We start from the raw sequence: 26490 nt of genomic DNA on the forward strand, positions 1-26490 counted from the left end.
TAGTATGCAAATATTATTTAAAATAGATCCTAAATTCCTCCTAAAGTATATTTCAGAACTCTTCTTATTAAACATTTATTGAGATAGCATGCTAGTTTCCACTGATCTTCCCCATCCGTTGGGTAGTATGCCTCTGGTCTGGGTACAGAGATAACTAGAGACTGTGGACATACCTAGAAAAGAGGCCAAGGCCACAAAGCATTTGCAGAACCACAGTTCCAGTGGCCTCAATACTGGCACTTTCCCTGAGCAGTGTCACGGTCCAAATAGAAACAGTGATACTCCATACACACCCGCTCCTAGGGTGAAAGAAAAGGAACTTATTTTAATACCAGCCTTTCCAGGAGACTTTTGTGTTTCCGACAGTTCAGCGGACACTTTCTGCCTCTTTCAAAATGAGTGCCCTTCCGTTTCCCCAAGTTCTTCGTCCAAACCCTGAAGCTGCTCTATTTGGCTCAGAACCTTAGTTATGGCAGGGCACTGCAACCACAGCACGCAAATTTCTGTGCTCGGTGAGAGAAGTTAACCATTTCCTTGCACAGCCACTTGGCCACCTTTTGTGGTGCTGTCTTTGGATTGATACTTTCCAAGCAATGGCAAGAAGGAAAAAATATACCAGAAGTAATTTGGGACCCATCATTTGTGATTCTATCTCCTGAGATACAGGAGGGGCCTTTTCTTCACACACAAGTAATGACACTGAACGATGCCTTCCAAGAGAAATAGACACATATGAAATTTAATTCTGCATCCACATATCCCTTTCTTCATCTATACTAGAATCATAGTTTTGCTGGGGAGCAATTCCCAGGATGACATAGATGCCTTTACAAAGGGAGTTTCTACAATAGATGGCTGGGTTTGGTTTCCAGAGTTAATGTCTCCCTTTGCTGTCAACATCCCATTTCAGGTGCAACAAGTGGTAAAGAAGCCCAAGATATTCTGTACGCCCGACAAAAGATTATTGTTATAGCGAAGGCCTTCGGTCTGCAGGCCATAGATCTGGTGTACATCGACTTTCGAGACGGAGAGGGGCTCCTCAGGCAGTCCAGGGAAGGAGCCGCAATGGGGTTTACCGGTATGACTCTTGATGACATCTTAGAAGCAGTATCTAAATTCGCAAACACTCCATAAAGGTAGAACTATAACCAGAAAGTCATGTTTCTGTTGCAGCCACATGTCTCTTATACTTATTCTGTCTGGCGTGTGAAAAAACCATCTAGGGCAAGAACCTGCTATATAAATGGTCATGGTTTCCTTTGGCTCCACAAGTCAAAAAACAAAGCACTCGTTTTATTTTCTCTTTACATTAGTTACCACTTTTTCTCTTAAGTATTTTGTTTTTGCTGACCCTCAGGGAGGGATTAAGCTATTACAGAAGTGTTTTTGAGGGAATTGCCATAAGAACTTGGGTTGATGGATAGAAGAAAATTTTCCTCCAACGTTCAAAATATTAATTCATTTCTGAAAAACAATAGTGATATCTTCTTTGATTTTTTTTTTTTTTTTACTTTTATATTCTCCTGCCACTTCAAGCCCCTTCCTTCTGTCCCACCTCCCAGTACGTGTCTCTGCACCTGACGACACCTACGGGCATTGGCTGGCACTCAGATCAGTGGGTCCCCTGCAATCCCATCCTGGAGCGCAGGCAGATATCTCTTGATTGCTATGTCCGATCACTCAGATCCCCAGGAGTCTGGAGAGCAACCGAAAATTGTGTTTTTGCAATAGAAATCCATTTTTTTCAAAACCACAGTAGGATTCTACACACAAACACATGTCTGCAGTTGTGTTCACTCACACACACACACACGCAACTGCGGATAAGAAACACCATAAGCTCTTTTATTCTTATTTCTTCTGCTGCTGCAAGTTATAAGACTATCATGATCTGAAATGAACCCAGATAAGAAGGAAAAGAGACAAACATCCTTACTATCCCTTTTGTAAATATTTTTGAAATGCAGCCAGTTAGGGATTGTGTAGATAAATATTTCATACAGTGACCTTCAATGTAAAAGATCTCTTAATGGATGGTGGTTTAACCCCAAATAAAACTAAACAACTTAAGAAACAATGTTAATGTTACATTAGAATTAAATGAAGCTCTGACATTTGTTTTTATGTTTTTAACATGAAGAGTCAAAATAAAATGTGATTCCACCACCAAATTTGTTTAACAAACGAATGTGATCTCTTCTAGAGAAATAGTTTCCAATCATCTGAACTATTAATAAATGAATTCTCCCTACATTTAATAGTGACTAAGAAAGAAAGAGTCCCTCTACCCAAGCCCTGAGGTTGTCCTTGTCTCTGTGGTGTGTTACACCTGCCTCTTTCCAATGACCAGTTAGGAATAGCCCAAATGGAAAAGTTGGAGAAACGCTCCATGAAATCTATCTAATAGACCTCGATGTTGTTGGTCTAAAATGTGTAGCACTGGCTGCCAAGCAGCCAGATGTTGCTGTGAAATGGGCACTAATTCAATAAAAAAAATTTTTTTTGAAAACAATCGGTGCTGGCCTGTGTCACCATCATTCCGTATAACCTGGGTGTCCTCAGCTACCTCCGGGGTAAATGTTTGCTCCAGAACTTGTAAAGGAGTTTGAGAATTTCTCCAAGAAATCGGCCTGAATTAAATTGGTCCCTAATTCAATCGCAGAAGACAAGTTACTTCAAATCAGATTTAAATTTCTAGACTGTGCCCAACTCAGCGTGAGGAGCTTACGGGCTTGGCACTATTGTTTCTCAACAACAGGGAGTATTAAATCACACACACACACAAATGGAAGCAGGGGGAGAATGGGGAGGCACAGAGGGTACAGTGCCCATTATATATGCAAGTGAACAAGTCAGTAAAGTGGGGAGCTACACTTCATAACCATTTTGCAATTTTTAGAAAGAAGGGCTTTGTTGTCCCAATTATATTTCTACATACCAATAAAAGGTAATTAGTCTGATTATAAGATATGAGATTACTTGTAGTATTTTTAAACAATAAGGGCTTTCTTTGAGTATTTTAGACCCAGTTCTGATCTGTTTGTCCTAATTATTTGTCATTTAATTGCCATAACTTGGGCTTTGCACAGGAAGGGAAGAAGGACAGTGAGGAAGGAAGGAGGGACAGAAGGGGAAATACTCTATCTGAAGCAAGTGGCTGAAAGTTTTCAAATCAAGTGGAAGTATTGTGATATCTGTAACACTGATAAGGGACAGTCTGTGCCATAAGGATTTTCTGTACTTTTCAAAATTATGTATTATTTTTAATGAGTTGTTTTTTTTTTAAGTTAGCCATGCAGCAAACAGTAGGTTATAGTTTCTTTTCTGCAGTCATTATTTCACTGGGCCACAGTCCATGCAGATTGATTTTAAATCAATGCATTGGCTCTATAAGTGGCTATTAACATTAGGAATTATTTTTATAAAAAGAAGCCAAAAATAAATCTTGGAATAAAGCTTCAACAGCTGACTTAGTCATCACAGGTATTCCAGTCCTGCATGCTGAGAAGAAAGATTATAAATATGAAGCACGGTAGGTTTTCTTCTTTTTTGCAGTCTTTTGTAGAAGACAAAAATGACACCATCATACAGTCACCTAAAAGACTTGACAGGTATTGATTTAAAGCACGATATATCAAGTGGTACTGTAAAAAGGATTTCATGGTCATAAATTTTAATGTCTTCCAATTTTGCACCCTCAGTAACTTGCCAATAACAGCTCTTCTGTATAAAATATTTGCTTCACTCCCACATGACATTAAAGTCTAATGTCCTGTTGTTGGGATATGTAAGAATCGACAAAAGATAACTTCATACATGGATGTTCATAAATTTCTGAAACTTAACACATATCTGAAAATTACCCTCATTACCTAAAAGATGGATACTTGCAACCCATCCATGGTTTCAGAGTATTTCTAAATAGTTTGTTTTTCTCCTCAAGTCGTAGTGTCTGTACCAAGAAGTTCCCGTGAAATCTGGCTTTTAACACATCAGTATAAATTATGTACATAAATTATAAAATTCAGGACTAACAATTAGTACAAAATGACTACCAGAACTGATATCCTTTATTAATAATATTGTAACAACAATTAGATTACTTAAATATAATTGCAATACCTACTATTAAAAAAAGCTCTCATTTATCATCACTGGTATTATTTGTTCCCTGAAATTATTCCTCAGTTTTAGTATATATGCTGCTGAAGCGAGCACAATTCCTCAAATAATTTAAAACAGCTTTATTTGTATAGGGTTTTAATGTTGTATTAGTGTGCTGACAGATAAGAATGAAATAACAATGTGAAAGGGTTCTAATTCTGCTACTGTAAGAAAAGATACTGTTACATTTATTCATTTAAACTCTTTTCCTTGAAACACTAAGAAATTTTTTTTTAACAAATATTGGGTTTTTTCCTATTCAATAGAATAATGAGAATAACAGGAATTGACCGTTTTTAAAAACATCAAGAGTATAATTTGTACTGCCTAAATGTTAAAACAACTATTTCAAAAGCAAAACAAATTGATATATGGACAAATAAATTTAGGAGAACAAATTATTTTTTGTTCATTTTTAAAGAACCAAATATGTCCATAACTTTATAATGTATGTAATAAAATATAACCTTGTCATTATTATATCATTAAATTATGTTGTATTTTATTAATGACCTGATTCAATTGCATACTTCCTTGATTGTTAAGTTGTTTCTTTTAATGACTTCATGATTTCATAGAACCCTGTAAGTCTTATGTTTGTGTAATGTTTTTACTTAAGATCCTTAAACTTAAGAAAGAAGCAGAAAGCTTTTTAAGCTATCACTACAGAGATAAGATTTCTTCTGGGGTATCTAAATATTGATAAAAGAAGGAAATATTGAGTCTTCGTTCTATTAAAAAAAAGGGAAAATCTGGTTATGTTTTTGGGTAGAGAAACTTTCTGTAACTTTTTTACTTAAACATTTTAAAACGGAGCTATCTAGAGACCAAACCACTGTTCAGATTTGCCTTCTGTGTCACTGTACTGAATAAAATATTTTCATTGACATCCAGTTTTCTGTTGGTGGTTAGAAATGGCACACTGTATTCATCTATAAGAAAGAAAATTAAATATGTTATTACAAGCCGCTATTTGACATCTGCTTCTGGTAAGCTTTATGAAAACCAACAGACTGCTCCTAAAAGAAATCATGGCAGGTGGGATAAATGATACAAAATAAGCAAAAGACAACTTGTAAAATTTGAAAGAGTTATATCATTTTTTTATACTTTAACTCAAAATAATCACTCTAATTTGCAGTTACTATCCTTTAAAGTTTCTGCCAAAGGATTAGCCAACGAGCTGCCAGTCTACCCACCTGTAACTAAAAATTAGAGATTATCTGCGCTAAGGTGGTATTTCTATAGGATAGGAAACACAATTATTCCCATTCTTCTAGGTTTCTTATGTGGTATTCTGGAAAAGCCTGCCAGATTGCAGTTCCTTTCTTTTTAAAAAGTTGTAAAATATTATTTTGCATACAGTCTGTGAGGCATTAGGAGGCTTTCCTGGTTGAAACATTTTGTTTGAACATCTGTTTGTTGTTTTGTGTTTCCGGTGTTATTAATCTTCTTGTAGGTAAGCAGGTGATACACCCTAACCAAATTGCCGTGGTTCAGGAACAGTTTTCTCCTTCCCCTGAAAAGATTAAGTGGGCTGAAGAACTGATCGCTGCCTTTAAAGAACATCAACAATTAGGAAAGGTAAACGTTTTCTTAATACCTTGGGTGAAACTGGTGTTTAAAGTATCGTGGGGAAAAATATAAAAAATATATTGTTTCATTTGTTTCAAAAACCGTTGCATTAAGAGGGGTAAGTTATGGGGGCAGGGGGACAGCATTCACCAGTGAGAAATTCACTTCAGGTAAATTGGCCCTTCCATGTTTCTGAATATTTCGCTAACTGGCCCTCAAGTCTCTCTATAGTTTATTCTGTTCATAAACTATATTGGCAGCCTTTGAGAAAATAGAAGTCTGTTTAGTTTTTCTCTACAGACTCAGATACAACCAACATTCATAGGAAAATAATTTTAGATCAAAGTGAGAGCAAGTTGTAATGAAATAAACACAGTTTGATCAAATGGTCCTTGTGGAGAGAAGAAATAAATTCCAAGTTATATTAATTTTGGGGCAGAAATGTACCAAAATCTCCTCCGGTTGAGTCATTTAAGAGTGGGAGGTTGTATATGTGTCTGTACCAATTTCTGGACCTGAGATTTGGATAGAATGGAGAGCAAATTAACGCTGGAGTACGGTTGTTCCTAATTTAGTGCATCATTGAGCCTCGCGTTTCCTGCTCTGTGGGTTTCTGCTATGTAAATATTGCAGTGGTGATGCGCAATCTGTCTCCACTTTGTGCCAGTAACACTTAAATTAGGTGTCGCCTGAAGGAAGATTTTATGCTACTCGCAGCATTGTCAGTTAATTATCTTAAAGGTTATTTGCAGTAATACCGTTTGACTCTTTTTAAGAGAATGGGGGGAAAGTTGCATTTATAAATCTATCCTAGAGGTAATATCTGAACTCGGCCTTGTTATTTACATAAGGAGTGGAGTTTTAATACCTACGATGCAAAAGTACTTAGGAGAGAAAGAATGTTGAAACATTACCAAGGTTCTAAATCTTAAACAGTCCCCTTTACAAAAAAAAAAAAAAAAAGACAAAACTGGCTCTGGGTGGTGAACTGGTGACATCAGTGTGAGAGGTACCACTTAACACTTTTCACTGGCAGTAAAAACACCTAAAAATCCCGGGACTTGGAAATGAGGGTAACAGTATTAAGTGGGTCACTCCCTCCGCTCATTATGGATACCTGCCTTCAGCTCTGACCTTGCACACACGTTCACCCTCACACACTCACAGGCTCATCTTTGCACAAACCTGCACTTAAAATCCAAAGGCAAAATATGTGATATTAGAAACATCCCATTTGGACTGACACCAATTTCAGGACAGTGTTCTTTGATTTCAAATCAGGAGTGGCTATTGGAAAAACACTGCAGTTTATAGAAAAATATTTTGAAGCTGACATTTGTGTTTTATGTTCATTTCTATATCTTGACTCCAAAACCCAGGTGCTCCATGAATACACATAAGTATTTACCTAAGAGAAGAGCCATGTACTTTTCCATTCATACATACCAATAATTACATCCACTCCCCTCTCCTGCCTGTGCCTATGCACACATTCACTAAATGTTCTACACCTCTCTGTGTGTACCTTCTGCCAGCTAAGAATATGCATGTGATAAATACTTCTTACTGAAATAATAAACTGAGGCAAGATATGGGTCATCAAAATGGCAGACCAAGCAGAGTTCCAGTCTGGGTCAACACTGCCTCCGTTAATGGTCTACCCTGGTTTTCACATTGGATCACATCAAAGGATGCCTCTTGGTATTGTAAGCAGCTAGGAGTATGGGAGAGGTTACCCTAAATTTCGGTAGCCAGCAAACAAAATTCAAACTAGAAACATACTCTTTTGCTGGCATTTCAGTTCTTGAATGAAAGCAAAAACACTTTTCCATCATATCTTAAAAGTATTATTCCCAAACAAAATTGTCCCAAAGTGTCCTTGCCTTTTGATGATGGCAACTTAAATGTTAAATTCTGAACTGGCTTTTTTTTTTTTTTTTTTTTTTTTTAAATAAGAAATGCTCTCTTGTTGGAGTATAAACTTCCACAACAGTGTGACAGGACAGCTTTTCTGAACACAGAACCTCAGAAATTAGAGCAGAAGGGAGACTTACTATTAGGTCATTTCCTCTCTGCCCCATTGCTGTTTGTTTCCTACAGCAAATTCTCCTGGTGCTTTGTCCAGCAAGGTTTAAATGATTCAAGTAATGGGGCTTCCAGTGGGGACATATGGTTATTTTATCCTGTTCGCATGTTTCTTTCACTTTGCCTATAAATTGGCTGGTCACAAAAATTGGGTCTGCAGGTAGGTGACTCTGGGTCTTGGGGTTTAAATAATGTGCGTTCTGTTTGTAAAGATTTAGTATAAATAGGTTGCTCAATTGTATAAAGTATTGCTTCCAACAAACATCTAATCTGTTTTATTTCAAATGTGAATCACTGGTGAAAACATCTACCCTCAGATATTTTGTCCAAAGCACAGGTGACTCTCTCAACTACAGGAAACTGATAGTTTGTGTCCTAGTGAGACAGTTACAAATTTCCAAAAGACCTTTTTTTCCCCACTCGGATGAAAATTTCATTCAAGTAATGTTTTTAAGTAGAAATGACCCAAGAAAGCAAAATTACATATTTTTGCCTTGCTCTACTTCTACTTAAATTGTATTTAAATTATATTCTGCCCTGAGACCAAAGCCATAGCTGAAGTTCACAGGTAATGCTGGTTCATTTGTGTTTTCTTTAGTAATAATAATTATTCTTACTCCATAACTATAATAATTATTATCAAAAATAAAAGTTCTACCTTTTCTTCTGTCCCTTCCAAATAACAAAATTTGTGGGAATACTTAGATCACAAGTCGGTAACTTACTGGAGTTCAGTTTGGTGTCACAGAATTTTTTGTTGTTTTATTTTAATTAGAAGATGTCCCCTTAGTCTAATGTCAGGTAAAAAATACTTTACATTAAAAAAATAATAATCTGCTCATATAATCTGTCACCATTCAGCATAGTGGTACCATTTGGGATAATGATACTAGTGACTGCTTTGTTTCAGGAAACTATAGATATTTATAGGCTAAAGAATTTTGCCTGGCACAACAGTCCCCACGAATAGGAATTAGGCTATAGATTGACATTACAAGCTCACCTTTCTTGTAAAAATCTGTTGGAAAAGCTTAAAACATTTCATATACTCTATGCTCCTATTTTAATTCCCATAAGCTAAAATATGTCTAACTTGCAGACATGAGTCGTGAGATATATGTCCACAATATTAATCAAACTTGAGTCTTTCTCCAATCCTTCCAGAAAAATATATTTTGAGATATAACCTTCATGTCATTAATTATTTTAGCTTCAAATTATTGGTAGAAACTTTAGCCAGGATAAATCACTTTCCATGTGATTTACTTTAAATTTATAAAGGATTTTCTTAAAGGCTGATTTTCTTTCTGTTATTTTTTCCATATTAGTGGCAATTCCACTATTTGAAAATTCTCTATTCAGAACTGAATTTAGAATTGCTTATTAAAAATATGATTTTGACAGTTCTTTTTTTATCAACTAAAAATTGTGCATAGTATGAATGTTGGATAACTGAAATGAAAACATCTCAAGCAAGTATTTAGTTTATGTCATGATATGTAACTTACATGTTAAGTACATATAAACATTTATGCAATATGTATACATTCATATATTATGATATAGCATATTTTTTCATGTCTCTATTATAAACCCAGTGCTAAATGTTTTCTCTTTTCATATTCATTTCTTCTTGGGCAAAAAATGACAGCTAAAGGAAATGATTAATAGGTAATTCTAGATATCTTAATATAAGAATTTACCATTCGTTTATAAATGGAGACTCTAACAGAAAAAATGTGAAAGAATAACAAAGTATATTACATGTGATAGATTTTAAAGATACTTTGCTAGAATATTCCTGTTTCTGCAGTATCCTACCACCAATACGGCTATGCGTCATTTTCAGTTTTACTCAGATCATTATTATAGGTGCTTCATTTGGTTTTGGAAGGATTTCGTCTAACTTTTTCGTTATTTTCATTTGTTACAGCTTCACAAGCTGGCTAAAAACCAAGGAAGAGGAAATGTTCCCCTTTAAAATCTAGGTTCAGTTAACAATTATAAAAGGTCAAAAACAAGGTCACTACTTGACATAATAACTGTAAACATCATCGAAACATTCTACTGAGAAAATAATAATGTAAATTAATAAGTTTACATTAATAAGCAAACCCTCTGCTGGAATATAAATTGGGAATTTATATCTTATTAAAAAGATTTTTTTTTCCTCATGTGAGTCTTTTCATCTAGAGAATTACAAAGAATAATACCCACCCCCCCTCCACATACTGAAAGCAAATTATTTTCATAGGTATCTGATTGCAGCTTATACACCTTTCATTTGTGTTTCCAAATGCAGGGCTTTACAAAAGAAATACTGTTTGGGCCAGATGGCCTTCTAGAAGACTCCCTGAGAGAACTCAGAAGTCTCTCTAGCCAAAAATATTGTTTCCGCTTATTCAAGTGCCAGAAATCCCACTGCCACTCTTTCACGCAGATCAAATAAACCATCTAAAGATTTGGTTGTTGTCTTTGTCAGCTGAAAGGGTTGATTCCACTAATAGACAACAGTGTACCCTCCCACACCCATGCGTCCCACCACCCACAGCCTTTCCCCCTTTATTTGTAAGCAGGAATACGAAAATCAGAACCGAGTGATGTCTGGTGAAAATGAAAGATGAAGGAACATAACCTTACTTTTGAGATGCATAGTTATTACATTTCTCCCTTTATTTCCTTGTTCATTTAATATTTTTACAATTATATGCCATAGATTTGACTTTAAAAAGTCAAATTCTTTAAAAAGCTGATAGTCTGCCAATGAGGACTTCAAGGCTGATATATGATTCACAACAAATTGCAGATCTAAACATGTATATCAAGGCAATACAGTTCTAGTGCTGATAGATCCTATTTCACAGTTTTAGTGGCAAATGGTTTAGTACTAGAGGATAAGAGATCGTATATGTAGGTTAAATCTGCTGATTTTTAAAGTTGTTTGCTTCAACCTTAATTTATAGCATGTTCTCAGGGATATTTTAATCAAAATTTTTCTATTCTGATTTATAGTCTCAAGAAATTTTTTTTGCTCAATTTCAATTAAAAATATAATTCTTTTAGTTGGATAAAATCTCAGAAATCTTCTAGTTAAATTATTTCAGTTTACAACTTAATACACTAAGACTCAACAAGGGTTTAGAAGCTACCCAAGGCCACTCACAGCCAAGGTGGTGATAGAGCCCCAACCAGAATTCAGGGCAAACTTTATAAATAAAGATATGAACATAGTTGGCACCAGTGAGGTTTCACTTGGGTCCTGGTGACCCTAGGCTAATGACCAAAACCAGACAGAACCTTAAAAGTATTCAGTCACAAACAAAATGTGAATTTGGTTAGTTCACATTGGTATCTTTTTCTTAGTCATACGCTTTTTTCTTTTTCTTTTTCTTTTTCTTTTTCTTTTTTTTTTTTTTTTGCCTGAGCAGAAACTGATGAGGAGGGAAAGAGCAAGAGTATCTGTGTGCCTTCCCAGCACTCCCTGCCATCATTCCCCACATGGTGCCCTCCTTCCCAATTCTATCCTGCCCCAGAAAGACTTCTGCTCTGATCACCACACACCCCGTTCTGTTCTATTAGTCATCTTTCATTCTATCTCCCAGTGTAGATTGGAAACTCTCCGAGCTACACTGGGAGCCTTTGGCAAAAAGGCCGTATCTCGCCCTGAGCCTCGTTTCATCTTGCTCGAAGGACAGGTTCCCAATGTCCTGTTCTTACACCTGTGGTTGCACAAACACACCATGGCTTTCAGCGTCTTTAATTGCAAGATCCAAATACGGGCCATGAAAAGGATGGTTTTACTCCTTGGACATCTCTCTTTTTTTCCTAGTAGAGTATTTCTCTTTTTGTGTGTGTGGGTCCGTATGTGTGTGATTCTATGTATGGCTTTCCTGTTCCTTCCTCGTTTTTCCTTTCCACGGATTCTTGCTTTTTTCTTCTTTTTCTTTATCTGTTTTTGATTCTCTCCCTTTTTTTCCTCTTTTTCTTTCTCTTTACATCATCTCCATACCCCACGACCATCTGTTGCCTTCTCTCCTTTACCTGATTATAGTAAAGAAGTTCAGAGCATTCTTTGAATTTTTTGTTGTACTTATTAAGGAATTTTATAAATCTTTTTATATTAAAAGGGGAATTTTTATTTTATTAAAAAAATCAAGAGTTTCTACAATTTTTTTTTTCCATTTTAGGTTAGTGGACCTGAATGAAAAGAAAGTAGGGAACTTTCTCACCACCACCTTAGGGAGTAAGGAATTCTATTTGCTGAATCACATACCTCCCCACAGCATTTTGGACAGAAATAGGTATACAATATACATTTAGTAAATACTATTTAGCAAACTAGTTTCCAAGTTTCTGACAGTGCTAGAAAGAAATTATTCACTGTACTTTTAACAGTTTATATCATACTGACCTTTTGTTCACTTCTAGAATAATTGGAAGAAAATATTTTCACCAGTTATTTCATAATTGTTCTTCAGTGATATCTTAATAAATCTTTGAAGTTTAAAGTGACTTTGAGTTAATGTTAGTTCATGTAGATGTGTTTTCCAAAGAAAGAATGAGCCCACAGTTTATAAAATAGAAGTGTAATATTATTGCTCTTAGCTACAAGCTGCCTTAAAATGACTTCCACCCTCTGCTTTTCTCATAGGCAATACCAGCTTAAATATGGCATAAAATATTCTAAATTAAATAAAAATGTTTACATGTTTAACTCAGTGTTAAAAATAAAACTATTTTCAAGTAAGATTTCTGGTTTAAAAAAATCTGAGAGGAAGATGATGGCTGCAGAGCTCTTCATAATTAACTAAAAATCAACCTATTATTCACTTAACAATGGGTGAATTTTATGGTATGCAAATTATACCTTGATAAAGCTATAAAAAAAACATCCAGAAAATTAAGTATGACCTCGAATGTGCTAGCAAATGTGGAAACTCCTTTAGATTGCAATACGCTTATAAATCCAACTGTTTCATTTCAGTAGGTAGCTTTCCACGTGGCATACCTGGCCAGGTTTTTCTAAATTTCCTTGTCAAAAGATAATTTAAAATAAAGACATGTCTGTCCCTATCTGATCATCCTGCCTGAATATTTTTAAAGATACATCTTGCAGCCTACATTTCGTGGGCTCTGAGAAGAATTTTCAAAACGAAGGCACCTTTGGTCTCCCCTTTCCGTTTGTGTAGTAAAAATGGCTCCAATCCACTGAGACCCTCCATCTGGGCAAGTAGACAACTCGGGACCCGTCACATATTAAGATAATTGACCCAAACATTCACCTCTGCTCTCCTCCCTCCTGTCCAGTCACCTCTGTCTTCCCTGCCAAATTCATCTCGCAAGCCTTCCACTGTCTCTTCTTTTCTCCTCCAGCCTCCTAAAACTGTTGGTAAAGTCCCCAGATAACCTTACTGGAGTATAACACAAGTGTTTCCATTTTCCATGCAGGGCTAAAGCTAAGTGATTTCATGCTTCCTTTTTAAAAAGCAAAATGTTAATGATGTCTATTCATTTTACATTCACTCAGTTTCCACATTCCGGGGAGTTTCCTCCTTTTTATATAAATGCATTGAGCCATTTGCCTTTGCCAGTATTCTTCCTTCTCCTGCTCTCTGTTGCTGGAAACCCTGTCCTGTTTTACCTCCTCCTCCAATGTAAGTGATGCTCCCAATATCAGGTCACCTGCATTTCATTAGTATCTCCTCAGCTGATATTCTAAGCTTTTAAGTTCTTTTAAATGTACTTGTTTTCAAATACTGATGAGGTGTCAAATTCTGTCACACCCCTGAGTCTAGTTTCTTAAAGCGACAGTTCAGTCTCTGATTTATGTTTGGAGGGGGTGGGAAGCTTTAGGCATGAGTTGGCCTCTGCTCATTGCACCTTCCAGAATGTTGATGTCCCTCAGAACCCTCAAAGCTACTCTGAAGACGTAAAATCCTGTTATGATTCAAATACTGTACACTTCACTGAACCTTTCTGTGATAAATGGAATTAAATCATCTCCGGCCAACAATAGCAGTGGCAGGAGTAGCAGGGATTGTGGTGGTGGCAATAGCAATCAGGTAGAGGTGACAGCATTGGCTGTGGTAGTGGCAGCAGTCTCAGAGAGAACACAGTCACAGCAGCAGTGACAGGAATAGTAGTGGTGGCAGCAGTGGCAGCTCCCATGTACTGAGAGCCTGTTGCGTGACAGGCCATTGTATACATTATTTTATTTATTTTTTTTTAATTTTTTCAACGTTTATTTATTTTTGGGACAGAGAGAGACAGAGCATGAACGGGAGAGGGGCAGAGAGAGAGGGAGACACAGAATCGGAAACAGGCTCCAGGCTCTGAGCCATCAGCCCAGAGCCTGACGCGGGGCTTGAACTCCCGGACCGCGAGATCGTGACCTGGCTGAAGTTGGACGCTTAACCGACTGCGCCACCCAGGCGCCCCTATTTTATTTAATTCTCAAGACAATTTTCTAAGGGAGGTATTATCATCCCCATTTTACAGGTGAAGAAACTGAGGCTTAGAAAAGTAACAGTGTGTGCTGTAGACCACACACAGCTCGGAAAAGGCAAAGCTTGAGTTCAAGGTGTAGCTGATCCAAAAGCCCATATTCCTAACCTCTGCACCAAGGTGCCTTAAACAAGAGAAGCAAGACCCTTTCTCTGTATGTATCTGTGTGCACTTTTTGTTTCAGCTACAGAATACCACCTCAGAACACCCATCCTGGAGAGTTGTCTATTTCTGTTTGGTGGAAAGTCACAGAGGGGCTGCCTGGACAGGTAATGCTTGGTGTCCTCTTGGGCCACTACTGACCTGGCCGGTGGAAGTGCCCTGGGGAGCATCAGGGGCGCTGCCTTCCAGACCTCACTGATGGTTCTGTGCTCAGAGTTTGTACAAGTCGGAGAACTACAAGAGTTTGTACAAGTCGGGAAAAGATAGAGGAAAGGAAGCAGCTTCTCCAGGCTTTTTCACCTTTCAGAAATCGGAAAATAAATCTGATAGGCTGTCCAGCAGGCAGGATCCCCCACACCCCATGCCCCTTCTAAGGCCGTGTCTGGGACAGGGGCTGAGATGCCTTCCCAAGCAGTTGTCGCTGCATTCACCAGTTGGCTCAAAACTAACCCCTCTTCAGATATTCCAACTATTACATTCTTAGGAATCATTTAAAGGGCTTCCCCATCAAAGGCCATGGAATATCATCTGTCAGAATCTCAGCACTGGTAGTAATGACCCATCAGCCCAATGTGAATTGTCGACCGTGTTGAATGAATTCAGCTGAACTCTTAGAAATTCATGTAGACTATGTTAGCATCTAAAATTCTCTGGCTATTGCAGGAATTGGCTATTGAATTTTAATTCAAAATATTATTAAAATATCTACCAAATTATCACTACAATTTAGGTGTTAAAATAAGAAAAACATGTTCTCTATTTTCCAAGTCTTCAGAAATATTCTTTTACTACCTTAATGGCAACTTTAAAAGACGTGTTTCGGGGCGCCTGGGTGGCGCAGTCGGTTAAGCGTCCGACTTCAGCCAGGTCACGATCTCGCGGTCCGTGAGTTCGAGCCCCGCGTCGGGCTCTGGGCTGATGGCTCAGAGCCTGGAGCCTGTTTCCAATTCTGTGTCTCCCTCTCTCTCTGCCCCTCCCCCATTCATGCTCCGTCTCTCTCTCTCCCAAAAATAAATATAAACGTTGAAGAAAAAAAAAAAATAAAAAAAAAATAAAATAAAATAAAAGACGTGTTTCTATAAAGCAAAGGGTTACTGTTACTAAGAAGCACATACAAGGATCAAATGTCATCCCCTTTAATCTTTCTTACAAATGCTTTAGGTTTTTTGAGAACTTAAAATATCATTCACATATTTATTGAATTTTTTCTCACTGAAAATATTCTTCAGTATTTCTGATGTCATAATAATTATAGTAAAAACTGTCAAGTGGAAACTCAGGATGGAAGCATGTTATATTTCAGTTGTTCCTGAATTCAGTTATTAAAGTTACATTTTCAGGGCACCTGGGTGGCTCAGTTGGTTAAGCGTCTGTCTCTTGATTTCACCTCAGGTTTTGGTCTCATGGTTCTTGAATTGGAGCCCCGAGTTGGGTTCTGCACAGATAGCACAGAGACTGCTTGAGATTCTGCCTCTCCCTCTCTCTCTGCCCCTCCCCTGCCCGTGTGTGCTCTCTCTCAAAATAAATAAACATTAAAAACTTTTTTTAGCTTTTAATTACATTTTCACATATTTGCTTATTTGCATGTTACCTATATACCATTTTTTCAGCCTCATCCTGAGTAATAATATCTCTGAAATAAGCTTAGATATGATAGTTATTTTTTTTATAAATCACATCAAAATAAAAAAATTAAATATATAATATATAAAACAAATATATATTAATTTTTTATATTTAAATATTTTTCTTTAATCATCTCAGGTACTGCTGTTACCAGTCATACTTTGGGGTACACCACTTAGAAGAGTTTGGGATTTCAGGTGGTAAGCCTTAGGCTCTAGTCCTATCCTTCCCATAAGTTTCTTTGAAAAGGTTAACTAAATCTGAACTGGCTTTTGCATCTGTAAAACAGAAAGTACCACGCCCTCCCTCCTGCAAGTGAGAAAATGTCTTTGAAATGTTTTGTAAAATCATAAAGTACTATTTGATGAAAATCTCTCTTCTTTTTTTTTTTTTTTGTAATTTTTTTTTGTAATGTAAAATTGCATGCCTCCAATTTTTAGTTTGGAAATGAATATTATAGGCTTTCTAAGGACTATGGTTAACTAGAGTATAGGCTACAGTTGCTGAAGGAATCTTCATATTTCCTCCTCAAGGAAGAATGAACATCCTTCCCCTAACTCCAGCACCCTCCTCTGGTGCCCAGGTCAATACATCTACCATGGTCCCACTCAGAAACAAAGCTGGACCAGGCCAGCTCTTAGCTTTCCCATTGTTGGATCCCCAGATCACGCTTAGAGGGAAAATGCCCAGAATAAAGGAAAGGAACAGGTTGTTCAGCCTTTTCCCCTCAGAGTCCAAGAAGGAGCAAGTGTTGGGTCTACCAGGGCATGCGGCAAGAACAGAGGGATTCTAGTGGGTTCCAGTCCAGCTTCATCAAGCAGAGGCTGTCTTGTGCCTTGTCGTATGGAAAGTCAAGCAGCAAATGAGTAACAGAACCAGCAGTCATCCCTATTAATTTGGCTGGATTAGGCTTCCTTTTCCTAATGCTAGAGAATCCCATTCAGCCATAGACAGATGCAGTATCTCATACTGTGGTCCTCCATTTTGCTTGACTTGTTGAATCACTGGTGACCAGAAGCGTGCAAGGCTTTTGCAGAACAGAGAAAGCCAACCCCACTGGTTTGTCTCTACTTGCTATTCCCAGTCTCTCCGCCCCCCCCCCTTCCCGGCACACACACACACACACTCCTTGGTCCTTTGGCATACCTGACCTTCTAAACCTGACATTTTTTTTTTAGAGTGAGACAGGAAGTGCATGTGCACAACCAGGACAGGGGCAGGGGGGTGGGAGAGAGAGAGGGAGAGAGAGAGGATCCCAAGCAGGCTCCATGCTGAGCATGGTCCCACTAGGGGCTCAGTCCCACAACCCTGGGATCATGACTTGAGCCGAAATCAAGAGTTGGACACTCAGTTGACTGAACCACCCAAGCACCCCAAAACCTCACTTTAAATGTACCTATTCCTTGAAGTCCTTCTCTGGCAAGACCACCTCCATTTTGATGGCTCTGTTTCTCTGTAGCCCCTCAGTCTTTAAGTGCTACAAATGTGACAGACTTACTTGCACTTTAACTGTTAAGACATATGCATGAGTTAACCTGACCCCAACCCAAGATCACATTTGTTGAGGTAAGTCACTGTGTCCTACTGGAGTCTCAGCAAGTGTTAGCCAACTTACCAGTGGTATTAACAGACCAGGAGAAGGTCATGTGGCATAGAAAGATGCTTGCAGATGAAGGAGAAGAAATGGGTAAGATAGATAGCATCTTCCCCTATCACCCTCCCCTCAGTCATCCAACTTGAGCCCCACCAAAGAGCCAAGCTCCACTCGAAACTGTGTTTTGAGTACTGGGTCTTGGGGATTCAAAGATGTATGAGTCATGGCCCCTTCCCTCAAGAGTCTCACAGCTTACTGAGAAAGATAGCAGTGTAAACAGATCATTACAATAGAGTGTGACAAGGGTTGTAATGAGAAGCTGTATAGAGAAAGGAAGGTGGGGGGTGCCTGGCTGGCTCAGTCAGTAGAGCGTGTGACTCTTTTTGTTTTTTTTCTTTAAGCGAGCTCTATATCCAATATGGGGCTTGAGCTCATGACCCCAAGATCAAGAATTGCATGCTCTACTGATTGAGCCAGCCAGGTGCCTGGAACCTTGAGTTTTGAACTCAGGTTGGTGGGTTTGAGCCCCAAGTTGGGTGTAGAGTTTATTTTAAAAAAAGGAAGGAGAGATCAGTCCTACCAGGAAGTCTGGAAACGCTTCATAGACATGACATCTGACATTTTGAAAGATGAAGAGTGTACAGGACAGACAAGGAGAGGTGCTTCAGAGCAGAGAACAGAGCATATGGGAAAGGTACAGAAGAGTGTGAGTGTGGGGGTGGATAGGTGGGTAGACTGGCAGGAGACAAGGCTGAAAGCAGAGGTAGGGTCTAGTCTCCTCATGGGGAGCCCTGGTCAGGAGATTGCACTTGATTTTGTAAGTCCAAAGGGAACCACAGCCCGGTTTAAGCAAATGGATGATCCTGTCCAGTATTTTAGAAAGATAATAACATGATCCCAATTAGGAAGGTGCTCCTTCCCAGTAAGTATCCCAGCAGTCTCTCAGTAAGACCTCTCCATGGGGCTGTGGGTGCCTGGCAACCAAACTAACATCCTTAAAGGAATGTCATAACTGAGTCATGAGGAAACCAAGGCCATAATAGGGCCTGTCCAAGGACTCTCCAGGGTGATAGGTTGAAAAACTGGAAAGAAAGAAGAATGAAACAGTGTCCGTCAGAATACCTCAGTGGAGCATCACCCTCTGCCTTTTTGAGGAGTAGGGAGGAGCAGCTGACTTTGTGAGGGAGGAAGAGCTAATCACAGGCCATGCTGGGCCTCCCAAGATTTAAGCAAATAGAGGGCACAACCAAGATCTTGAAGAAAACTTTCATAATGGCCAAGGCTGACAAAAGTTTTAGGAATTCACTGGAAACTGCCAAGGTAAGTGTTTCACTGGGCATTAGACTTAGAGTCATGCAGGAAGAACATCCCCCTGAAAAAGAAGGACTGTGACAGCTGTACTCAAATGTTCTCACTTGTGCTAGTGGAGCACCACCATCACCAGAATGTCAGAGGGAGCTCCCTGGATGCTCAGAGATGTGATGTGGAAATAAAGTGAGTAGGAAAAGAATTAGATCAATTTGTATTTCTAGTAAATTACCCTAGAGAAAATTCAATACTCTAGAGAAAACATTCTCGAGTGTTAAGTGCCAGAAATCAAAATGTCAGGGCGCCTGGGTGGCTCAGTCGGTTGGGCATCCGACTTTGGCTCAGGTCATGATCTCGCAGTCCGTGAGTTCAAGCCCCACGTCAGGCTCTGTGCTGACAGCTCAGAGCCTGGAGCCTGTTTCAGATTCTGTGTCTCCCTCTCTCTCTGACCTTCCCCCATTCATGCTCTGTCTCTCTCTGTCTCAAAAATGAATAAACGTTAAAAAAAATTTTTTTAATTAAAAAAAAATCAAAATGTCTGAATGTTTCCTATAAATGTGATCACTGTTGTCATCACACCACCATCATCATCAACACTTTTGCTTTCAAATTGTAAGTCAGATTCTCCCCCATGAAGAACTTCCAGGTCTGGTAAAGTTCATGTTATCTCAGTGCCTGCCTTACCAACAGGGAATGACTGAGTTGTTAGAAAAACTATAGCCCAGGGTGCCTGGGTATAGCAGTCAACTAGTTCAGCATCTGACTCTTGATCTCAGCTCAGGTCCTGATCTAATGGGTTCATGAGTTAGAGCCCCGCACCGGTCTATGTGCTAACAGTGCAGACCCTGCTTGGGATTCCATCTCTCCAACCCTCTCCCCATCCCCCACTCGTGCGTGCGCGCGCGCGCTCTCTCTCTCTCTCTCTCTCTCTCAAAATAAGTAAAGTTAAAAAAAAAACAACTATAGCTAGCCCAATGGTTATTGTTTTCTGTGCTGTGCAGATAACATGCATGCTAAGGTGATACTGTCCTTCACTTCCAGGAGCCTGAAACCCTAAACATGTGTATAGTAAAATGTGCCAAAGTGACTGACCAGTGATTTATTACAACAAATAATAGGTAATCGTTGACTAAAAGCCCACTGCCTACAGCGCTCCATGGCAACTCTAACAGGAAATGCATGACGTGTGCTAGGTATACAATATCGTATCCGTGTGAATAGTGCAAACTGGCAAACATGATCCTGAATGGATAAGAAGGGCAGTCACTTCAGACCCAGAGATCTCTCTGTGCTCTTCACAGTGGCCTTTTCTCTAATTCTTGTTGCATTTTATGGCACCTGCTTCTTCTCTTTCCTGTCTCCCCCAGCACACTGCTCCTTGAGGGCACGGATCAGATCGTATCCATATCAAAGTGGGCCTGTTTCTTTTTTTATAACAATTTTTTTTAAGTTTATTTATTTATTTTTGAGAGAGAATCCCAAGCAGGCTCCACACCATCAGCACAGAGTCTGACTTGGGGCTCAAACCCACAACTGTGAATCATGACCTGAGCCAAAATCAAGAGTGGGACACTTAACTGAGCCACCCAGCTGTCTCAGCCTTGTTTCTTCTATATATGTGTGTGTGTGTGTGTGTGTGTGTGTGTGTCACACACACACACACACTTTTTTTTTAATGTTTATTTTTGAGAGAGAGAGAGAAAACACAGCGGGTGAAAGGCAGAGGGAGACAGAATCCAAAGTAGCCTCCAAGCTCTGAGCTGTTAGCGCAGAGCCCAACAGGGGGCTTGAACCCATGAACTGTGAGATCATGACCTGAGTGGAAGTTGGATGCTTAACTGACTGTGCCACCCAGGTGCCCCAGCCTGTTTTTAAGCAGGGGAACTAAAACACCAAACTTCTCTAACTTGAATGTGCTTCAGAACCATGAGAGGATTCCTGGCCAATCCTTCACCCACCAGCCTTCTGCATCAAACCATATAGGATCAGACCCTATATGCATTTTAACAAGCCACGTCCCCTACCATCCCTGTCAATGATTCTGATCCAGTTGGTCAGGAGAACACTTTTCAATCGATAAGCTTAAGGTATAATCCTAGAGCACAGGCTTTGGACCAGCTACAGCTAGCTGTTATCCTAGTCCTATACTCATTGGTCACCGGGCAGGCATCTATAAGTTTTTTAAGTTCCTTGTGCCCCAGTTCCCTCAGTTATAAAATGAGGATAGATATGAAACTTAATAGGAATGAAATAGAACAGTGGCTTCTGGGGATGGGAGTAAGTTGTCAATGGGGACAGAGTTTCAGTTCTGCCGGATGGAAAATTTCTGGAGATCTGTTGCACAACAATGCAAATATACTTAACACTACTAAAGTGTATGTTTAAAAATGGTTAAGATGACAAATTTTATGTGTTTTTACCACAATTAAAAAGAGAAAGAAATTTTTAATGGGGTTGCATAATAGTATTGACTTCACACTGTTGTGAGCGGTACCTGAATAAAGCATGTCAAGTCTCTGATCTAGCAACTGCTCAAAAAATTACAGCTATTATTATTGTTGTAGTCGGTAAGGTAGTTCAGGTGGTTAACTATGAATAAGTTACTATTAAAGGCATTTTAAACCTAATGAGAGTCTGAATCTTCAAGCTGATGGAGGTTCTCTATACTTTTTGAAATAGTGTGCTAATTTCTCAGGAAAGCACCAGGCTGGGAAATGGAAATTTATCTATAATCACTCATTAAGGACTGTTTCAAACCCTCCCCACAGACCCAAGCAACTTTTGACAAACTGCATTTTTCCAAATCCTGACCAACAGACCATTCACATTTCACATGTAGAGCCTTATGTTTTAAAAAAGTCAACCATATTATAGGTCAATATGTGAAAGCAGGACAGTATTCATTTTGGTAAACTAATTCTTAACACTAAAGCCCTCAATTTGCAGAGGTAAAGAAAACAAAGCACAAAAATGTTGAACTTTGTTTTTCAGCTTAAGCTTAATGAAGTCAAGCAAAATCTGCCACTGTAAAAGAAAGGCTCTCCATGAAATACTTTGCGTCTTTGATGTGCATGTGGAACCCAAACAGATTTGGGAAACATGGCATAAGCCCAAGGCCGTCATTTTGATTCTGTGTGCATTGTTTTGATTTCATGTGCATCTATTCTAATTTCATCTCTCCAGCCTATTATTTAAACCTTAGCAGGACTGATGCGCTGTTTTACAGGGGCATAATCCACTTGGTGGTCGGATAACCAGGAGGCCTTTGGTCTTCATCACTTACTCCAATGAGAAAACTAGACTATTGCCTTGTAAAACAGCATGAGTCCCACACCCTGATTTCACATGCTATTCTAACCCACGGAACATCCCTGGAACTTCTAATTGAATTCATAAAATTCATCACGGTCACAGAGATGACCAAAATTAGCTCTAGGCTGAATGAAATTAGGCAAAAGTCAGTCTGGAGATATAAATAGTAAAAACGAGAGGGTTAGAAAATGACTTCAGATACAGGATTTTAGGCCAACACAGGTGTTCATAGGAATCAGATTCTAAGGCTGAGAAGGTTAGGTACCACTGGTTAAACCTCTAATCCCATTGGCTTTTAAATCTCTCTTGATTGAAAACTAAATTCCAAAGTCATTGCTAAGGATCCCCTGCCACTTTTTAAATCTCCATTCTGTGTATAACTCTTGTAATTATGGGAGATAAGGGTTTCCAGAGAGACCAGAAGAGCCATTCCAGAACTTCTGAATAATGACAACATTGACTGTTGAGAGGTGGTACTTGTGAAATCCAGCAATGGATGGCAGTATATGCAGATGGACCATCAGCAAGGATTATGATGGCTCCAGTCCACCAGCATCCTTGCCAACAGGTGGAAGGAAGGAGTCTTAAGAAGAGTTGTGATTGTAAATGGCAAAAAGAAGTGATTAAAAGAACACAAATAACCAGACATTAACTTCAGATTCTGGGCTTACTGCCTTCTGTCCATTTAATCTTTCTTTGGTGCAGTAAAGACACTTCCTCGTTACCTTAATGTGGAGGTCTCTGATAAAGGCTTGAGGTTCTGATAACCCAGGTATTGGCTCCAGCTCTAACTTTTCCTAGTCACATGACCTTGGAAAATCACTTCCCTACTCTGGCCCTCAGTTTCCTCATGAGAACAGGACCTAGGACCTAGATCACATGACACATTCAATAAGTATTTGTAGAAGTTTAAAAGAAAATGTATCTGAAAAATGGGGATAAATCAGGAGATCTCAGAGATTCTTTCCAGACTCACCATTCAACAGACCTGTGACTTCTTTGTTACAGGCTCATGTCCCTTGTCATTCTAGTCCTCTCCTACATGTGTGTACCAACAGAGGAGTCTCTTTTTATTCAGTGTAATCCTACCTTACATTTTCTCATCACATGATAGTGTTACCCCTCAATTATGGTACAAGAAGGAAGCATTTTGCCATTAACCTCATCATATAGTTATTTTTTCAAACAACGATTGGTTACCAGAGCATATTATTATTTTTAAAGTTCTAGGCAATATTTCAAAACTATATAAGGAAGTATTTGCATTTTCCTTCCATAGTTTTCTGCCTGATTTCAAGAGTTAAATGAACAGTTTCAAATACCTTGTGTGTGATGCTTTTCCCCTCCATTAAAATGCTGAAGGGCTTTTTCTCCCCCCTCTTTAGGAGGAAAAAAGAAATCTTTCCCCTGTAATTTACTTTGGCTTTCTCAAAAGTTGGGTGGGAAAGTCAATATAATTCAGGTGGAATCTAAAATGTTCTTGTTGTACAAGTGTGCACAGAAAGGAAGCCTATAATTTCTGAACATTCTTTTAGGAAGTTTGTATTCTCTGTTTTCCAGGGAGCCTTTACTTTCCAAGGGAGTATGATCGACATGCCATTACTGAAGCAAGCCCAGAACATTGTTACGCTTGCCACATCCATCAAGGAAAAATGATCTGTTAAATGAAGCTCTCATCAGGTGGGCTGAACATATACAGTGGGTTTCTTAAAGACAAACCATAATACTCAAGGCAACTTGTTAGTATGCCAGATTGGAACCTTTCTCCATTTACAGTTCATGGTAATCACAATTTTTTGTTGTTGTTATCTCACTGGCCAGTTGTTCCTCTAAAAATGAACTTTCTTCTTTTTGGTTCCAAGCTTATGATTTTATTGCTCATGAATGTGTTGCAAATATGCACTTACGATTTCACAGGGAGATAAAATCGTGGCGAGAGATGGGCTGAAGGGATGTTAGGTCTTTAATGAAACAGATCTTTTCCAAATACGTATGCTCCCTTCACATTTCTCACGTTAGATGTTTCCCCTGTCGTTCATTTGTTCACTCAACACTGCAAATAATTTTAAGGCCAGTCTTAAAAAAAAAATAGTAACTCCCCAAAGGGGTTGCGTTTAGCTCCTAGAAATCTGATAAAACAAGAGATGGCATAGAAAAGTTAAGTATCGTTTTTGTTCATACAGATACCTTGTAAAAATAAATCTTCAAAACATTACTCTTAACCTCCACCTCCCCAAATGAAACACCCATACATATGGGCTCTAGGTAAGGACTATGAAAGCCTTCATCCTGGGTGAATGCTTTGGGTCAACAGTTACCAGCAATTAAAAAAAAAATGTGCAGAAACACAAGACCATCTATTCTCTCCCTTAATTTCCCCATTTAACTGTTTGCCATTGAGGCCATTCCCCCCCCTGCAAATGTATGGCTGGAACAGGCCCCCTCAGCAATAAACTTGTAGCCTCTAAGAAGACACAATGGGGCAGATCTGGTGCATATGGTCCCCTGCGAGATTTGCATCACATTAGAGATGCTGCTGCAGGTCATATGGGTGGTGTGGTTAACGGGCTTAGTAAAGCTGTTTTGAAGAGGTTAACCCAGCTTGTAGTAAGGGTAAATAAACATAACAACCAGCCATTCTTCCCTATTCAGCATGTGCTCTTATATTGAAGGCTAAAGGGTATTGAAGCTGGGAAGGATCAACTTGTGTTTGCCAGAGGACGCCAATGAAATTTGAAACACCAACAATCAGAGATTTTGTTTCTGCTCCTCATTAAATCATGCGCTTTTGTGTTGAGACTCTGGACGACCGTTCTTTAAGAAATTAACAGAATGGGAAGTTTTAAACTCTACACCAACCTTTTCATGACCTACACAGCAGCAAAGCTGCTACTCTTAGACAAACACCGCGGGGAAGGCTGTTCTGTTTATTTAAATTTGTAAATAGAAAACAGTTTTTGATTTTCATTTTTCACCTCCTCCTACCCCCTTGTTGTTTATTTCCTCCGTGGCCCCTACTGTATGCCCCAACCAGGGGTCTTCTTTGCCCCTGCCTCTTCCAGTTCCTACAGGAAGTCCGAGAGAGAAGTAGAGTTGAAGGTTATATACAAGGAAGGGCACCGTGGAACCCAAGCAAAGCAAGAGAGGCCCACACACCATCTTGCATCACCCACCCACCCAGTGCACTGCAGGAAGGGGATGATTCGGTTCTGGCAGGCATGCAGAAGGAACCTGACCCAGGCAGGACAGTTCTGGGGAAACACATTCTTAAAACACCCAGCTAATAATCCCAAACTTGGGACCTGAGGAGAGAGCTCTTGAACTGAGTGAGATGGGATGTGTGTGCTAAGCTGGGGTTCTGACCTGCGATGGGCTGCGTGTCTCCTCTCCTTGGTGCACCCCTCCCCCCAGCCCCTCCTGGGAGCTTTGTTACCCTTCACCTTGGTCATTCTGTGCCGCCCCAGGGTTAGCTGGAAAGGAAGGGAGGCGCAACCCCATCCTCACGTGGAGGAGCAGGAAGGAGGAAGGTGGCATCTCAGCCAAGGAGATGGGAGAGTGGGAGGTGGGAGATGACTGGCATGCAGCCAAACCAGGCTTCAGGCCTGCGGACAGAGGCAGTGGGCAGAGTGACCCCGGTGGCAGCACCCATCACCACCACCAGCGTTGCAGCTGTGCCGGCCTAGGCTGGTAGTCACGTGTGCACCGGGAGATCCGGGACCACCAGCCAGGTTCAGCCCCTCCCCTCAGAACACACAGACACAGGAGGACTGCTCAGAAGGCAGAAGGCAAGGGGAGACCTCCTCTCATCCTGACCTGTTACACACACACCTCCTCCTCCCGGTGTTAGAACTGCCTTAAACATAAGAGGGAAATAAAAGCCTTCCTTCAGACTTCCCTACAGGCAGCCCCCACTTCAACCCAATTGCCCTTCCCATCCTCCTGTGTTGGTGCAGATAACCAGTCCGGGCTTTGACAAGATGAAAGAGCAGACATTCTACTCTCCACCCCAGTTACACAGGCAACCCCCAAACCCTACAGGGGGGCCTCCTCAGGCGGGGGACTCAGAGAGGCAAGCCCTCCCTCTCAGGGGACCTCAGATGCCATGGTGAAGGCATTCGGACCTTGGGAAAAGCAGTCCCCTCAGCAAGGTCTAGATGTGG

The 26490-nt window shown here is 39.6% G+C and overlaps 1 protein-coding gene across 8 annotated transcripts in view; it reads left to right on the plus strand.

The window, feature by feature from the left end:
* The window catches only part of CLYBL (citramalyl-CoA lyase), a 260795-nt gene that overhangs the window by 219870 nt on the left and 14435 nt on the right, over positions 1 to 26490 (plus strand). For 4 of the 8 annotated variants that reach the window (XM_045445121.1, XM_045445112.1, XM_045445130.1 and 1 more), the window contains exons 6-8: positions 911 to 1078; positions 5624 to 5748; positions 23891 to 24010. In XM_045445121.1, coding sequence (XP_045301077.1) covers positions 911 to 1078; positions 5624 to 5748; positions 23891 to 23986 — 389 coding nt within the window. In that variant the 3' untranslated portion in view covers positions 23987 to 24010. Of the gene's footprint in view, positions 1 to 910; positions 1079 to 5623; positions 5749 to 9757; positions 10289 to 23890; positions 25128 to 26490 lie in introns of those variants that run through there. The other 4 variants (XM_045445095.1, XM_045445083.1, XM_045445089.1 and 1 more) reach the window with 4 other exon arrangements.

Source organism: Leopardus geoffroyi, chromosome A1 (assembly GCF_018350155.1).
Source record: "Leopardus geoffroyi isolate Oge1 chromosome A1, O.geoffroyi_Oge1_pat1.0, whole genome shotgun sequence".
NCBI classification, from domain to species: Eukaryota; Metazoa; Chordata; class Mammalia; order Carnivora; family Felidae; genus Leopardus; species Leopardus geoffroyi.